At 41.1% G+C, this 18292-nt stretch overlaps 1 protein-coding gene across 1 annotated transcript; it reads right to left on the bottom strand.

Moving 5' to 3' along the window:
• Positions 1-7275: 7275 nt before the first annotated feature.
• Positions 7276-18066, bottom strand: LOC309544043 (fucolectin-like; the record flags this gene model as incomplete). The annotated part of the gene is made up of 3 exons (XM_082276434.1): positions 7276-7440; positions 11386-11686; positions 18003-18066. The coding sequence occupies 3 exons, from the start codon at positions 18064-18066 to the stop codon at positions 7290-7292; spliced, it is 516 nt and encodes a 171-aa protein (XP_082132560.1). The 3' UTR covers positions 7276-7289.
• Positions 18067-18292: the final 226 nt, after the last annotated feature.

Here is an 18292-nt window from a genome sequence, read left to right as displayed (position 1 = left end):
TTATATTGTGTTAAATAATATAATTATTGAAATGGCATTACTTGCCAAGGTTAATGATGGAGATACAGGTGGACATTTATGTATGTACTGGGAGTCTGGAGAAAGTTTTATGTTGTGTTTTATGATTAATCTTACATATAGAGGAATCATCCTTAATTTTATTAGACCAAGTATGGGGTTAATTATCAAAAGGGGTGTGTCTCTGACCTCACTAGTTTAGGTATAGAATATCCCGACCACTTGGGATAATGTTTCATCCCTCTGGGTGTTACTTATGGTAATTTTTATAGCTCTTTGTTCTTACCATATAAAAGACCAACCCAGATGTGAGAGACACACACACTTTACACTACTGACAACACACCTCACACTTACACCACACACGCTATTACATTTTTCAATAGACTCATGCAGACATACTCCCTGATCCACATCATTCATCTGAAACTTGGAGGAAACTCCTCCCTCACTGGCATCCATCTTAGGACTCTGGTAACACCATCTTAAGTGTGGTAATTATGCCTTGCTGTATTATTTGATTTTATTCAACAATTGTTTATTCTTTCCTTATATGTTTTATATTGCATATTTAAGGGTAATGAGATTACAATCCCAGCCGTATAAGCCATGGTATATTTTTCTCTAAAAAGCTGATTTTTGTTTTTATACATTTTTATTAATATCAGATTCAGTGCATTATTTGCAATTTTAAGTCTTCCGTTTTGCATGGCTTATTCTCATTCCTTCTGCAGTGGAATGACTTTGGGCTATGTGATTCGCAGACCATTGTAGTCTGTTTATATAGAACATTAATTTATGACTTATACTATACCTGGGAAGAAATGGTAATCTTGCTTTTACTTTGGTTTCACTTTCACTTTGTTTTAGTTTCACTTTGTTTTACTTTCACTTTCATTATTGAGCTAAACATCACATTGCATTGATTATTTGAAGTTAGCATTTTTATGTAGAAGTTATCTTTTTGTGTCATTTCTTGTTTGATCATATATCATGTTTGCATGTCTTGAGAATAAATATTTTTATATATATTCCACACTGTAGACTGTACTCACTAAGATTGGTATATGCTTTTAAAAAGAAATTAATCAATTAAAAAGAATTCACGACATTGATTTATGGCAATAGGTGAAGACTCTCCTTTTTCACAGATCTTTGCTTATTAACCATAAATAAATACACTGCTATATTCAGAGCAGTATAAATATTCTGACATAAGTACGAGCGCGAAATATTTATTATTAAATATTCTTACATCTCCTAATACAAGAAAGGACTTTGCTTGCTTTGGAAAACGCAGCTTGTCATTACATGCTATTTTTAAGCTTGGGATGTACCAGAACACCCAGATCCTTCTCCACTATGGATTCTCCGGGGTCTACTCTACCTAGTATGTATGATGCATGCATATTCTTAGCCCCCAAGTGCATAACTTTACATTTATCACCATGAAATCTCATCTGCCACACAGCTGCCCAATGAAGTAGTGCATTGAGGTTGGCTTGTAAGCTGTAGACATCATGTAAGCACGTCTTTTCACTGCAAAGCTCGGTGTCATCTGCAAAGACTGAAATGGTACTTTTTATCACAGACCCTATATCATTTATAAATATGTTAAAACATAATGGTCCCAGCACTGAACTTTGGGGTATACAACTGATAACCTTAGACCATTCAGAGTAAGAATCATTAACCACTACTCTCTGAATTCAGTCTTTAGACAGTTTTCTACCTAAGCCTATAGATTTGCTGATTTATAATTTTTTAAACATTTTATTGAAACAATTTGTTGTACAAAGAGTAGGCATATGTATGCCTAACAACACATATCAAAAAGGATGGGAGGGTGTGAGGGAGGACAGGGTAGCGAGAAGGTCCACCTTGATTCCTGCCAGAACCTGTCAGGCAACTGGATAACTGGCTAGGATCAAAAGGTTGAAAAGGTAGGGGACAGGGACCATATATCACTGCTAGGCCCTCCAAACAAGGAGTTATAGTGTTCTGAGATGATTTCTGCCATATCGCTGTAGCTGTTGACAGGCTCTGCCAAGTTCAATGCAAATCACAAGCTCTCCTTTCTCACATTCTTATTCTACGCAGGAGCAAGTACCTGGAAGTTCAAAACAATCAACTATTTGTTGAATACACTGGAACCATTCTGCTTTTACCACTTCCAGAATAATCTGGTGCACCATAATGCTATATTGACAGGCTGGACTCTTATCACCTGTGGTGATTATTAATAGAGGGATGTTTTGTTATATTGTACATTGCATCCACCACTTCAGTATATAAGGTAAAAAGGGAGGAGGTTTTGCAATTTCACTAGTTCTAATAATTCTTAGGGTCCTTTGGGATCAACGAGATGTTTTCCCAGTGGGACTGTAATCCCACTTTTTTGAAGTGATGTCTAAACCTTGTTTATAATGTATAATGTGGTAGTAGCGTGCTGCCACCTATTGGTAGAAATCAGGAAATTACTGGGTGCAGCTGCTGCAATCACCGAATGTGCTGTTACACATGTTGTGAGAATTTATATAGTTCATTTTCATAAGCCATTATTATTTGACTTCTATATATTTGGTCATTATACTGCCATATTGTGGTTATTTTGGTTGTTGCACTTTCCTTTCCCTTCTGTGTTCCTTCCTGTTCCCTCCCATTTATGATGTATTTGCTGTTCCTGCTTCTTCATGCTTGGGAAAAGACATGGCCACATCTGTCTAGGCCTTCATACAATCGGCTCGCATCCGGGAACATATTACCATGTTTTGACCTGCAAAATATAGTCTTTCAATCATCTACCGCATCTTGTCTGCTGTTACTGCTGCTTGCAATAAATATCTTGTGGATGGAAAAAGACATATTTTGGTGAGTTCAGCTATCTGATAATGATTCTCCGCGGTGATTGCATCTGCTTATACAGGCCAGGAATAGGTCTCAGCAAGGAATCAGTCACTATTACAACAATTGGAGTCAGAATACCAAATATGTTCCCACATCCGCAATAAATCAATATTAAAAAGTGTGATTGCACTGCCTCTGAATCAAGGTAAAAATAATAACTAGAAAATGACAAAAAAATGATGGGTAAGTGTTTCATATATACTGTATATAAAGTGCCAGTGAAAATAAATTCCATAAAAAAACATATAAAGCAAAAAATGCCAATGCAATCAATAATAAAGCTTCTTATAGCTTGTGCAATCAAAGAAGTCTCCATTTGATAAGGTGCTTCAAAGGGATGACACCACAGTGTAATGACAATTTTCCACTCGTGCTCCTTTCACCAGGTGAAGTGTAAGTTCACCTCCATTATAGACACCTAAGTGTCAACAACGCATAAATGCGCATCAATCGGATGGACCAAACTCTGGTGTTCAGGTTCCTTTAAGAATGATGGAATTCCCTCTTCAAGATGGCCCCATACAGCTCATATATAGGTCATAGGCAACAAACAGAAAAAACTGCCTTCTATAGTGCAGTGCCTGGGTTATTAAGCTCAACACACCGCACAGAACCCACTTCATAAAATTCACCTCTACCCATTACGCCACCAATGCATGTGGCTTCTCTGGAGGGAACAATTCATTGCACAAAAGATAAGAAGCTTTATTTTTGATTGCATTGGCCTTTTTTGCTTTTTGGATTTTATTTGCACTGGTCTGTGTAAAAATAAAAAAATAAAATAAGCAAGAAAAAAAAATGTAAAGTGCCCTGGTCTGTGTAAAAATAAAAAAATAAAATAAGCAAGAAAAAAAAATGTAAAGTGCCCCATCCCTCCGTGCTCGCAATCAGAAACAAACGCATACTTAAGTCGCGCCCACATATGTAAAAAGTGTAAAACCACACATGTGAGGAATCGCTGCAATCTTTGGAGCGAGAGCAATAATTTTAGTGCAGGACCTCCTCTGTAACTCTAAACGGGGGAACCTGTAAAAAATTTAAATGCAACACCTATGGAGATTTTTATGTACTGTAGTTTGTTGCCATTCCACGAGCGTGCGCAATTTTAAAGCGTGACATGTTAGGTATCTATTTACTCAGCGTAAAATCATCCTTCACATTATGCAAACAAATTGGGCTAACTTTACTGTTTTTTTGTTTTTTTTTTTTCATGAAAGGGTTTTTTTAATCTTAATTGCATTTGAAAGACCGCTGCGCAAATACAGTGTGACATAAAAAATTTGCAAAGACCGCCATTTTATTCTCTAGGGTCTCTGCTAAAAAAAAAATTATATATATATAATGTTTGGGAGTTCTAAGTAATTTTCTAGCAAAAATACTGATGTTTACTTGAACACAAGAAATGTCAGAAAAAGGCCTGGTCTTTAAAGCCCCGTACACACGTACCGATTGTCGGCCGTAAATATTCGGCCGACGACCGATCGGCCGATTGTAGGCTTGTTAGTATGATGCTTCCGACAGCAGACAGCTCATTTTCGGCCGAACAGAATCTGTTGTGCAGGCATTAAAATTTTTGTTGGCCAACACCAGAACGGCCGATTGTTCGCCAGTCAGTACAGATTTCGGCCGACAGACAGCAGAGTTGCAAGACTGGGCATGCTCAGAAAATAAAAAAGACGAGGAAAGTTAACCATCACATGACATCACTTCTGCAGTCGGCTGTTGTTGGCCGACAAAATTCGTGTGCAGTCTTTTGCAGTTTTCAACAGACACGACAGCCCTGGACAAAAGATGGCCGATCGTTCGGCCGACGATCAGTACGTGTGTACGGGGCTTAAGTGGCTGAACTAGTGTCAGTGTGTTTTAGGTAGGATAAAAAAAAAGACAAAATGCGCACCATTGTTTTCGGGCCCTACTATGGGTGCATCCAACAACTAACATACACATGTGGTATCACTGTGATCGTCAGGAGCAAGAGAACTTATTTTGGGTTGTTCTTTGGTGGAAGGTTATGGTAATAGCAAGAAATATATACAGTTACATTTATTTATTTATTTTTTTGAATATTTTGGAACAGTTTTTCCTTTGAGAAAAAGAAAATAAAATCAGGAGATATCCATTACCATTTACCACCAAAAGAAAGCCCAATTTGTTGTAATCCACCTGGATACACAAAGCAGTTGTGATATATAAAGTTTTAGTAAGACATATCAAACTTGAAAAATCGTGTTCAGCCATTAATATTTGTTTTACCCTCACTCAATGAAGGTGTAAATAAAATGATAAACATTACTTAGGTGTGAAAATCAGTCAGAGTTATAAAGTTAACCGATACATGCCAACACAGCAACATTTCCCAGGGAATTTAGGTACCAATGACCTCTGGCCACAAAAGGGATAAATAATGGTTAGGAATACAAGCCCCCATTCACACCGGTGTAACTTGTAATGCGATTTCACAGTTCCAAATTGCATGACAATTTGCATCCTATGGATGGCAAAGGTCAATCTATTTCATAAACCAGTGTGCACTTCAGGATTATCCTCTACCCAAACAGTGTTCATTCTGCTTCTGATTACTTCTTCACTAAGAACCTCCTTTTTTTAGATTTAAACTCCATACATAGTTTTACTCATCAATACACAAGTTAAACATAGTACCTGAAGCATCTTTGAGACCTTTATTCAAAATGTTCATCCTATGCTTCCATAATTCTATTTTCAACCACTGTCTTCTATTTTTTGGTTCTTCTACCAGCGCTATATACCTTATATTTCACAAAGTGTGATATTTAATATTAGAAGATACTTCAGATTTCCTCTCTGTTATCCCCACATTTGATCATCATTCCTCTATGGCTCTCTCTGGTCATTAGTAATTAGGGCAATGAGGATAGGATCTGGACTAATGGTCCCCCTGCCTCCCTGTTAGTAACAAAACACCATTATTTTAAATATTACTTATTCAGATCGATAAGTAAAAGAACGCCAATTTGTTGCATTTTCATAGATTTTTGACATATAGGATTTTGGAGGGTCCACCCTACGTTTGGCTCCTCTGTGTTCGCCCGGGGGAGACTCCACACCTTGTTGTTGCTCTTATCTGGTCCCTTGAGTAACAGGTGGTAACTGTTTTATCAGGTAGGGATTCTTTTGCTGCACAGCTTGAAAAACAAGTTAAATGTATGGATTTATGTGATTTTTCTCTGGCTTAAATAATGAATTTTTTTCTTTGCATTTATTGTATGGTGTTTTTCTGACTCTTTTCCTGTATTTTAGTATTTGTATATTTCCTAATACTGCAGCACCCCATGCCCCTGATGAAGCGGATCTCAGCAAAGCATGTTGGGTATTGGGTTTGTGGTAAATCAAGGTCATACCAACCTGACTCATATTTAAGCCAGTGATTGTACCAACGTATGCTATGATTCCACTGGTGTAGCTTGTAAACCAATTGTTTTGATTTATGGTTCATATGTATGTATACACATACACGTCTGTACTTTGTCTTTTTCCCTTTTGTGTATCATGTTTTTGTATAAATATTTGAAATACATTTTTTCCAAATAATTTTTACAAAAAAGGTTCAGTCTCCTATTAAGTACTATTATGGCGCTTTTCCACTGCATGGAACCGAACCGTTCGGCTCGCTTTTGTGCTTTTCCACTGCTGGTACCGCATGGTACGGTGTAGGAACGGTTCGGTACGGTACAGTACGGCAGCGCTTTTCCACTGCATGGAACCGAATGGTACGACTCTCAAAAACAGTACCACCTCGATTGTGGTTCCAAGAGGTACCATACCGGTACCATATCCCACAATCCTTTGCATGCAGTCACTACTAGCCACTGATTGGTCAGAGAATCATTGTTATCCCACCCACTTAACTTTAGTACAACTTTAGTGTAAAAGCAAACCATACCGTACCATACCGAATCGTTCCAACACGGTGCCATGCGGTACCAGCAGTGGAAAAGCAAACCGGGCCAAGCAGGGCTGAGTAGAGCAGAGCCGGTACTTGCAGTCGAAAAGTGCCATTAATCCTAGGGCGGTACCATTAAAATCCCGATGCTTGCCCCACATTTGTGCTTCTCTTACTTATTCAGATCCGATAACTCTACATTTTTGATGCATTTCATCCTATTTAATGCATCTACTGCCTTTATATCCAACACACATAACATGCTCTGTATCCTGGAACCCAGCAAATTCAGAAAACTAATTTGACAATACGCACATAATGCAGAATATTGTTTATTAATCCGTATTTGATCATTGGCTTTTTGCCATCAGATTACTGAAACAAAGGCAATACATTTTTATTTGTATTATCGTATTCATCGGTTGTTCTTTAGGTGGTCCTTTCAATGCTTGTCAGCAGTCCAGACTTGAACTTCACATAATTGGAGATATTCTTTTTTACCACGTAAAATGATATTGACGTATCTGCCAACCATGCCCTGACAGTAGAAGTTCTGTGTTCCTCCAGCTGGGATAGAGGAAACCTTCCCGCACCTGCAAAGGGAAACTGATTAATACCAATAGTAGCAATAAAACCAATTACACATGCATTTATGTATTGATTTGTAAAAGAAGCAACATAAAACTTAAAGCAAAATAAAAGATACATCTCAAAATAAAATACAATAAAAAGCAGCTTTTCCTGCAAAGCGTACTTCCAATCTGGCACTATTTCCCAAAGTATTTATATTTGGCCAACTGATGTCCTTCAAGATAAATGACAGCATTCATTCATCCCACTTCCTCTGAGCTCAGGCTATCATTGACACAACAGATGGGGTGGCATGTACAGTATTCCTTATCATTCACATGTAGGAGGACATGTATCTGGGTCCCTCTTATTTTAAAATGCCAGTTTTGATGTAGTTGTATACATCATACAGGTGTGTCATATCATAAGCAGGTTTAAGTTATCCTCCAGACACATTTTCATTTTTGGTGCAGTATCGCCGCGATCGTTAGAGCAAGAGCAATAATTCTAGCACAAGACCTCCTCTGTAACTCTAAATGGGTAACTGGTAAATTTTTTTTAAAGCATCTGAAAAAACAAGAGACACACCTGCGGTCTGCCTTGCCACTTAAAATCACGCACCCCAAATTCCCACACAGTTTGTTCACTAACGCAGACAAAAAGAAACATGGAGTATTGATGGCAATTAAAGATACTGTAGTCTTCTCTCAGAAATTCCTGGAAATGGATTCAAATGACCGATTTATTATTTTAGGTGCACTTCTTAATCACCACCCTTATACCCAGTGGTGTATTTTGGTTTTGTGCTGCCCTAGGCAAGACTGAAATTGGGCGCCCCTCCCCCTCCTATGTAAATTTGCCCCACTCCTTCCTTTTTAACGGATGTGACTCCCTCCAAAATTGAAGGACTACAAGTCCCAGCATGAATACATGAGCTCTCATGAGAGGGGGGGGTGAGAGGGGGTGGGAGATAAAGAGGGGGGTGGGTGAGGGAGGGAGAGGGAGAGAGAGAGAGGGGAGAATGAGAGAGAGAGAGGGGGTAATGTCTGTGTGAGAGAGAGAGAGAGAGAGAGAGGGGAATGAGAGAGAGAGAGAGAGATGGGGGATGAGAGAGAGAGGGGGGAATGAGAGAGAGAGAGGGGGGAATAAGAGAGGGAGAGGGGAATGAGAGAGAGGGGGATGAGAGAGAGAGAGTGGGATGAGAGAGAGAGGGGGATTAGAGAGAGAAGGGGGGATGCGAGAGAGGGAGAATGGGAAAGAGAGGGGGATGAGAGAGGAGGGGTTGAGAGAGGGGGGAATAGAGAGAGAGGGGGGTGAGAGAGGGAGGGGGGGAGAGAGAGAGAAGGAGGGTGAGTGAGTGAGAAAAAGAGGAGGGGGTGAGAGAGAGCGAGAGAGAGAGAGGGGGTGAGAGAAAGAGGGGTGAGAGAGAGAGAGGGTGAGAGAGAGGGGGGAGAGAGAAGGGGGAGTGAGAGAGGGGGGAGTGAGAGAGAGGGAGTGAAGCGGGTCTAGCGCTTTTGTCGCCCCCTGCAAAGTGCCGCCCTAGGCCTGGGCCTTGTCGGCCTAGGCCAAAATACAGCACTGCTTATACCTTCGTTACATTATATGCCCCTAATACTAAACAAAAGTCCTTCCTCAATAAACTAATGAAGAAAATTAGATCTCTGCAAATAGGCTGCCATGTACTATGTGGCGATTTCAATGATGTGCCCACAAGTTGTAATAGACGCCCCACATACGCCCTGTCAGACTTAACGAAAAAATGAACACCTTTATGATGCTTGGAGGTGCACTTACAGATCTGAAAGAGACTATACCTTTTATTCCACAGCATTAAGGGTTTACTCCCGTATTGATCTGTTCCTGGTGGATAGGGATACGTTGCTCCAAACTACAGCCACACAGATTGGTTTAATTACCTGGTCAGATCACGCGCCCATATCATTGTCCCTTCAACTCCCAAATTCACCTACTCCAAACGGAATTTGGAAATTAAACACCTCATTACTGCATATTTCTCGATACCAGGAGCAGATCAAGGAATAGTTAAGCAATTTTATCCAATGCAATGCAGTTCTGTGGATAACATCAATACTCTGTGGTCTGCCCACAAGGCACATATGAGAGGGTTTTTTCTTAAACTAGGAGCCCAGGAGAAACGTACTAAAAAGCAATTAATTACTGATTTAACGGAGGCCATTCGCAATTTAGAATCCCTAAATAAAGCTCAATGTTCCTTAGATAGTGTTAAACAACTCATGGAACTCCACCATCAACTCTCCCAAATCTTTATTTCCCAATATGATCTTCTTCTAAAATGCCTTAACCTAAACTACCTAAACTACAATAAAATAGGTGCACATCTCTCAAGGCAAATTAAAAAGAAAGCTGTGAAAAATCGCATAGCGTATCTCCTAGATTTAAACAACGACCCAATCACAAATCAAGCACACATCGGCAACAAAGTTGCTGAATTCTACTCAACCCTATACAATATAGGCTTAGAAGACCCCACTAATGCCCCCACATTTTCTTGAGCCCCTAAATCTCTCCAAGATAACACAAGATCAACTTGATAACCTCTCCACACCATCTGAAATCCAAACGGCCATCCATAAATTACCCATTCACAAATCCCCAGGTTCAGACAGTATTGGGAATTAATATTATAAAGCATTCTCAGTGCTCCTGACTCCGTACTTACAGCAAATGTATGATCTATCAGATTTGCCCTAAATATCTAGCAAAATCCAAATCCCCAGCTACTGAAATTGCATACAATGGACATTACGTCTCTTCCAATCTCCTCCTTGGAACTTTGGTCGCCAGATCTGTCTCTTTCACAATAGGAAGCTGCCAGAATAGCCACACTTGGAAGCCTACTTGAACCAAATGTTCCAAGCTCTTTCCAAGACTTACAAACTTCCTTCGGATTACACAAGACAGACTTCTATAAATTTCTTCGAACTCAATCTATTCTCTCTACTCTCCTTAAAGGAACATATTACATTGCCACGGGTATTATTTATTTCTTTAATACCACTACCCCCAAAGATCAAAGGCATTTCATATCTTTATCGGACTGTATATCATAACTCCGTCTCTGGCAAAACCCCCACCATGGAAATTTGGGAATCTGATCTATCACAACAATTCACAAAACGCGACTGGCAAAGGGCATCTTAACTTCTCATAACGTCATCAAAATGCATTACACACTGGGTAGCATCTCTCATGCTCATTCATAGGTGGTACTACACCCCTTCAAGATTAGCTAAAATGTTCCCATCTTCATCATCACTTTGCTGGAGAGGATGCGGACAGCATGGAACCCTTCTGCACATATGGTGGGACTGTCCAATGGCACTCGCATTCTGGCAATATGTTTTCACTTACTTATCTTCAGTTTCCACAATTAACATCAAATGCAACCCTGCGACAGCTTTACTCCTCTTACACCATGAATCTTGGGCCATTACGCTAACCCCTTTTCTTGTGCATGGCTTCATAGCAGCCAGAAGAACGATCACATTGGTATGGAAGCAAAATATCCCCCCTGATTGTTCACTCTTCATCCAACTACTGAACACTCGCACCCAATTTGAGCTGATGTTTGCCATCAAAAATGGCAAATGTGCTTCCTTCTGGAAAAAATGGCACAGATGGTTGAACCACAAAGACTGCACAGCAAGAATTTGTTTGGACCTTGAAGTATTCTACAGCATTCTCTAAGTATCCCGTAGAAAGGTATTTTAGTCTTGAAAATTGCTTCTTAAGTTACGCATATAAGTTGATTCTTAGGTTACACTTTTAAGCTTGAACATATATTGGTAGAAATGTATCACTGCCTTATTATTGCTACATTTTTATTTTTGTAATCTACATTTGCAGCACCCTTGGCGCAATTGTCTGTACAATCAATATGTCACATTCTTTAATAGATAAAATAAAAATAAAAAAATCATCTTTACCTGGCATTACTGTTCCCGTTGTTGGTCAGAGAGTTTCCAACAAGAATTTCAGCACCGTTCAGTCTTTCACTACAGCAGTCTCCTCTATTAGTGATGGAAATTAAGGCAATTCTATATGGTTTATGCAGGTCCACCCTCCACCAGGGAGACAGGTCATTGTGTGTATGTGAGCAGGAGCCATGGTAAAAGTATGAGTCTTGGTTTCCATCTACTGCATTTATTGCTGCTGACTGGTAGCCATGTTCTACCAGGGTTAAAATGGAGGACTGAGTTGCTCGACCTTGAAGGGCAACATTCCGATCTGTTAAAAAATGTGAGAGTAAAGCTACATATTACTCAATGTAAAAATAGTACAAGAGAGGAGATACATGAGACACAGCTTGGGTGCACATGGGGGATTCTTAATAGCTTTTATCGCAATAGACATTTTGTTGTATTTTCTTTTAGTAGTAGACATTTACAACTATCACTGAATCTCTTCAATTTACAATCTTGCCCCTTTCTCTCCACCCAGCATGTGCTCTAGCTCCTCATACATGCCTGTGCTATCATTCATAGTCATTGTGCTATTACTTGCCAATGATTATCTGATTTCATGCTTGGACATAAAGTGAAGTGGTGACCCATCCCAAACACACATGACCCAATCTGGATTGACATCCATAGATTACCAACACTCTTCTGGTTATTATGTGGCTGTTCAACCAATTAGGGTTCTGCCTTTTTGTTAAAGAGCCATGGAAGAATCCAGCAGGTGAATGCGACAAGATAATTTTGTGTACTTCTTGTCAATTTTGTTTATTGAAATTCAACAAATTACAAAGACAGGTTCAAAAGGGGCATAGGAAAATACCATGTCAGGATACAATGGGGGATTGGATTATAGTCCTGTAATATAACTGACAATGGTTTATGTCACATAAACATCATAGGAATAAAAACTCAAAAGGCAATCAGTGATGCTGAAACCTACCATGAACAATAGAGAATATAACAAAGCCTTAGGGCTAATAGTAAGCTATGATTATCAATAATATTTCTTAACCAATTCTGGACCGGAAGATTTTCCCCCTTATTGACCAGGCCATTTTTTGCGATTCGGCACTGCGTTATTTTAACAGAAAATTTTGCGGTCGTACAACGCTGTACCCAAATAAAATTGATGTCCTTTTTTCCCCACAAATAGAGCTTTCTTTTGGTGGTATTTGATCACCTGTGCGATTTTCATTTTTTTTGTGCTACTGTATAAACAAAAAAGCGACAATTCCGAAAAAAAAAACAATATTTTTCACTTTCTGCTATCTAACATTCCCAAGAAAAAAATGTAAAAAAAAACATATTTTTTTCATCATTTTAGGCCAATTTGTATTCTGCTACATATTTTTGGTAAAAAAAAAAAAAAAAAAAAAAATTCCAATAAGCCTATTTTGATTAGTTTGCTCAAAATGAACTGCGTCTACAAACTTGGGGAAAGATTTATGTAATTTTTATTTATTTTATTTTTTTACTAGTAATGGCAGTGATCTGCGATTTTGAGCGGGACTGCGACATTGCGGTGGACAGATTGGACCACTAACTGACACTTTTGGGGGGACCAGTGACATTATTACAGTAATCAGTGCTTAAAAAAAATACGCTCTGTTACTGTAATAATGACACTGGCAGGGAAGGGGTTAACCCAGGGGCGCTCAAAGGGTTAAATGTATGCCTAGGGGGTGTTTTCTAACTGTGGAGGGATAGGCATGTGGAATCAACACAGAGATCTGTGTTCCTGAATAGGAGGATCACAGGAGCTCTGTATTGATTCCTGAGAGAACAACGGTCTGCTGTGTTTACAACAGCAGACCGTCGTTCTCTCTCCATGGGGAGCGATCGTGGGTGCCGGTCCCTTGAATCAGCTTCCCCGCTGGCAAATGGGGGCACGCCCCAAAGACAGCTCCCACAGATCGCAGTACAGGTATGGCGATTCGCGCAGCCGACCCAGCCTGCCGCAGTATATATGCGCCGGGCGATCGGCAAGCGGTTAAAAAGATTGCAGGAGGTTTATTGTTTTTATGTAACATGTAGGAGCTTATGTCAATAATGTTATAAACTGAAGAGAATAATTAAAGGAACCGCAGCTTGAACCTGAAGAAAAGAAAGAAGAGGAAGGGGATAGCAGCAGTGGCGGCCCGTCCATTGGGGGCGCAGCGCCCCCCCAATCCATGCATCCAGCCCCCTAATCTACATGCAGGGCACCGGACACATAGATTCCAATGTTTTTTTTTTTTAAGCACCTGATTAGAGCCAGAGGTTTTAATAGGCTATTCGCTATTGCCACACTGATTCTCCTCCCGGCCAATCAGGAAGCAGGTCCTGAGACCTGTTTCCCGATTAGCCGAAAGGAGAAACCGTGCTATTGGCCAAGAAGGGGTAGGAGGTAGCCGCTGAGAAGGGACATGAAGGAGCCTGAGGGGGAAGCCGCCACCTGTCATACCGGAGGAACAAGTTAAGTAAACTGGTGGGCTGGCGAGGAGGCGGGGGGGGGAGAGATGTGGTGGTGCAGGCTGGAGTGATATGGGGGGGGCAGCAGGTCCATCTGCCGCAACCCCGCCCGACTGATGGAGCACCATCCGCCACTGGATAGGAGTGATAGAAAGATTTGATAGAAGGGAAAACAGAAAAGAAATAAAAGGAAGGAATAGAGAAAGAAGAGCGAGAAGGGGGATCCCTGGGGAATGTGTGGTGATAATCATTTGATGTTTATCGAGAAAATGAGAATGTGGGTAATAGTAACCAGGGCATCAACAAGGATTCATCAAAATTGGAAGGCAAAAAGTGTGTCACCCAAGGGAGCCATTCTTTTTCCTAAAGTTACTTATTTTGTCTTGAGTTATAGCCTCTATTTTGGCATGAATCATAGCTTGATTGAGCACTTTCAGACCGCCCACCGTGTATTTACGTCAGTATTTGACGTTAAATACCGGGGTTGTGGCAGCAAGATAGCTATCATAACCCCGGTATTTTTTTAAACAGTCCACTTTAACATATGGGTGGTCCAAGCGGCAGATGTGCCCCCCTCCCGCTGCCTCCCGGTCATTTTCCGGAGCTGTCAGTAGCAGGGGAAATGATCTGGTCTTCTTTTCTCTGAGGCAGGAAGTCGAGTGAGGGAAAGTTGGCCCCAAATAGACTCTATGGCCTTGGAGGACCGGAGAGACTTCATCCGTCGCTTCCTCCCAATGGATTTAAAGGGCCAATTTTTTTCATCATGAAAAAAAATAGCTTTTTTTTTTTTTTTTTGCTTTTTAGTGTAGATGTGAGATCTGAGACCTTTTTGACCCCAGATCTCACATTAAAGAGGTCCAGTCCTGCCTATTTCTTTTTTTGAAAATTCATTTTTATTGAAGAAATAGAACATATGAACAATAACAAAAGGCATATGAAAATTAACTGTGCACTTACATTACATGTCCATCATAGAACAAGCCCAAAACCATACAGACGATCAAATAAGATATCCTTGCACAAACCATTATAAAAGTATAAAACATATGTCGTGCACGCGCCCAAGACTTGGCTCAAAGAAGGGATTAGTGCAAATTATGTGGTATCCGGACCCTCACCCCAATTGGGTGCAAACTGTGAGGGTGCCGCCACCACCCAAGGAAATCCTCATAACACAGGTGTCGCCACTACCTATGTATGTCTCCCTAATCTGAGTCAAACAGGGTGCTAATTAGGAGCAGTGATAAGGAAAGAATAACAGACCAGAAATATGGATTGGGGTAATGGAGGGAAAGGATAAAGGGAGTGGAGGGGTAAAGGGGGAGGGGGGGGTTTACCACCAGAGCAATATAGCATGCAGATGGGAATATTTCACTAAAGTTACATATCAAGGAGAGTAAGTTTAAGTTAAGGTCAGGGGGTGACCAATCCAAGATTGCCACTGTTTTTGGAATGTAGCAGCTTTCCTATGTTTGAAAGCGAGCATTCTTTCCATTTCATATTGGTTGGCTACTCTGTGTTTGATAGCTATTAAGAGCGGAGGATCAGTAGTCCTCCACTTAGCAGCAATCGCGATTCTCATGGCAAACAGTATATGAGCCATCACCTTCCAGGGGCCAGGGGAAAGGAAATCCAGACCTAGCCCCAGCAAGGCTAAAGCCGGGGAGGGTTCGCAGGGCGATCCCAGCAATTTTGAAGCCCAAGCAAAAACTTCCTTCCAAAGTGGATGGACCATCGGGCAGCTCCAGAACACATGCAAAATGTTTCCTGTCTCTTGGCACTCCCTCCAGCAAAGGGGAGAGCATTTCTTATCCATAGCATGGAGCCTGGCAGGTGTCATGTAATACCTATGAAACAGTTTTTGGGAGTTGTCCCAGTGGTCCACACACGCCGAGGATGAGCGACTGATCTGGAATGCTCTCATCCACTGAGCAACAGGGAAGGACTGGCCTAGCTCGTCCTCCCACTTAAGGATAGTGGGGGACTTGCGAAGCGGAGATTGATAATTGTAAAATTTATAGCACATGGAGATACCTTTAATATTAGAGCGGGTCTTTACGATTAGAAATTCCCAAAGCTTCTTTGGTATTGGGGGAAGCACTGAGGCGTGGGCTTTATTGTAAGCTGCAATCTGGAATTTAGTCAGCATGTCAAGGGCAGAGCAGGATTGGGGCAAGTGAGCGGAATAGTGAAAGCCACGTTTTCGCCAGTACAGGGTAGATACTCCCGCAACAAATCATACACTGCTAGGGGGGTATCGAGGGTGACACATTCCTCGTCTTGGAAATTCTGACCAAGGAGGTGAGTCCACGCTTGCAAGGTAGCTTGAATGGTGGGGTAAGGAGGGGCTTTTAATTTATGGAGTAAGGTGGCTGCAAAGGTTAAGGCATGCAGGTTTTGACCTGGGGAGACTTGTCTCTCAATCTGATTCCACAGATTATCTTCCTGGTGCACAAACCAATAGCGGGCCTGTGATAGAACTGCAGCACGGTAGTAAGCTTGCGCTTCAGGAAGACCAACTCCCCCCAAATTATGGGGTTTGTAGAGAGTGGATAATGCTAGTCTAGGAGGCTTCCCATCCCAGATAAACTTTCTCAACTGGGAAGCCAGTTTATTGAAGAATAACTGGGGGATGGGGATGGGGAGCGTCCTAAAAAAAGTACAATAGCTTCGAAAGGACTTGCATTCTGTATGCTGCAATTCTGCCCAACCAGGAAAGGTGAACCTTCCTGATTTGGGAGAATTCTTCCTCAATACGGTCCAGTAGTGGCAACATATTACGTTCATATAGCTTCGCAACCGGTGAGGCGAGTTGGATGCCCAGGTAGGTTATCGAGGGGGCCTCCCAATTACAAGGAAACACTGCTTTAAGGGTGGCTAGTTCAGCAGACGGGATAGAGATGGGAAGAGCATAGCACTTAGAGGTGTTAACCTTATAGTACGATATTTGACCGAAAAGTTGAATAACAGATTGCAGTTCACGTAACGACACAGTCGGGTTAGTCAGGGTCAGAATGATATCGTCTGCAAAAAGGCCTAATTTGTGTTCAGTATGGCCAACTTGTATACCCTTAATATGAACGTTAGATCTAATAGCTTCCAGTCCTGCCTATTTCTATTACAAGTGATGTCTACATTCCCTTGTCTACATTCCCTTGTATAGACAGACAGACTATATTGTCAAAAGTATTGGGACACCTGCCTTTACACGCACATGAACTTTAATGGAATCACAGGCTTAGTCCGTAGGGTTCAATATTGAGTTGGCCCACCCTTTGCAGCTATAACAGCTTCAACTCGTCTAAGTTGGCTGTCCGCAAGGTTTAGGAGTGTGTCTATGGAAATATTTGACCATTCTGCATTTGTGAGGTCAGGCACTGACGTTGGATGAGAAAGCCTGGTTCGCAGTCTGCATGCTAATTTATCCCAAAGGTGTTCTATAAGGTGGAAGTCAGGACTCTGTGCAGACTAGTAAAGTTCCTCCACCCCAAACTTGCTCAGCCATGTCTTTATGGACCTTTCTTTGTGCACTAGGGTGCAGTCATGTTGGAACAGGAAGGGGCCAAACCCTGACAAGCAATCCCACATCTTAATCCCCCCTCCACCAAATTATTTGGATTAGTGCACAAAGCATGGTCCATAAAGACATGGATTAGCAAGTTTGGGTTGGAGGAACTTGACTGGCCTGCACAGAGTCCTGACCTCAACCCGATAGAACACTTTTGGGATGAATTAGAGTGAAGACTGCGAGGCGGGCCTTCTTTTTCAACATCAGTGCCTGACCTCACAAATGCGCTTCTGGAAGAATGGTCAAACATTCCCATAGACACACTCCTAAACCTTGTGGACAGCCTTCCCAGAAGAGCTGAAGCTGTTAGAGCTGCAAAGGGTGGGCCAACTCAATATTGAACCCTACGGACTAAGACTGGGATGCCATTAAAGTTAATGTGCGTGTAACAGCAGATGTCACAATACTTTTGACAAGACAGACAGACAGACAGTCCTGAGATTGACCTACATATCTATCATCTTACCATATGCGTTTATATCTTATCATTTATAGTATATGTGGTTTATACATGATTAATAAATTATTACAATAATTAGGCCAGTTCTAAACGTACAGGATGAACACTTAGCAGAAACTCCACAGAGGATCCCCAAGAAGGTGACAGTGTGCAGAAACATCATTTTCATGATTCAGTGGGTTCTCCTGAAATTCACCTAAAGGAAATGTGGGGGAAAAAATGTTAGGTATAGCATAAAAGATTTTGACTGTGTTTCTTGTTTGAATTCTCGGGTTTATGTAGACCTAGCCATTAAAATTGAATAAATAGAAAACATAGGCATGATGGAGGTGGACTTGGATGGAGGTGGACTTGGATGGAGGTGGACTTGGATGGAGGTGGACTTGGATGGAGGT

Source organism: Pelophylax lessonae (assembly GCF_965119305.1).
Source record: "Pelophylax lessonae genome assembly, contig: HAP1_SCAFFOLD_723, whole genome shotgun sequence".
In the NCBI taxonomy this organism is placed as follows: domain Eukaryota; kingdom Metazoa; phylum Chordata; class Amphibia; order Anura; family Ranidae; genus Pelophylax; species Pelophylax lessonae.
The sequence above is the reverse complement of the archived record's forward strand: the minus strand, read 5'-3'. Positions and strand labels throughout refer to the sequence as shown.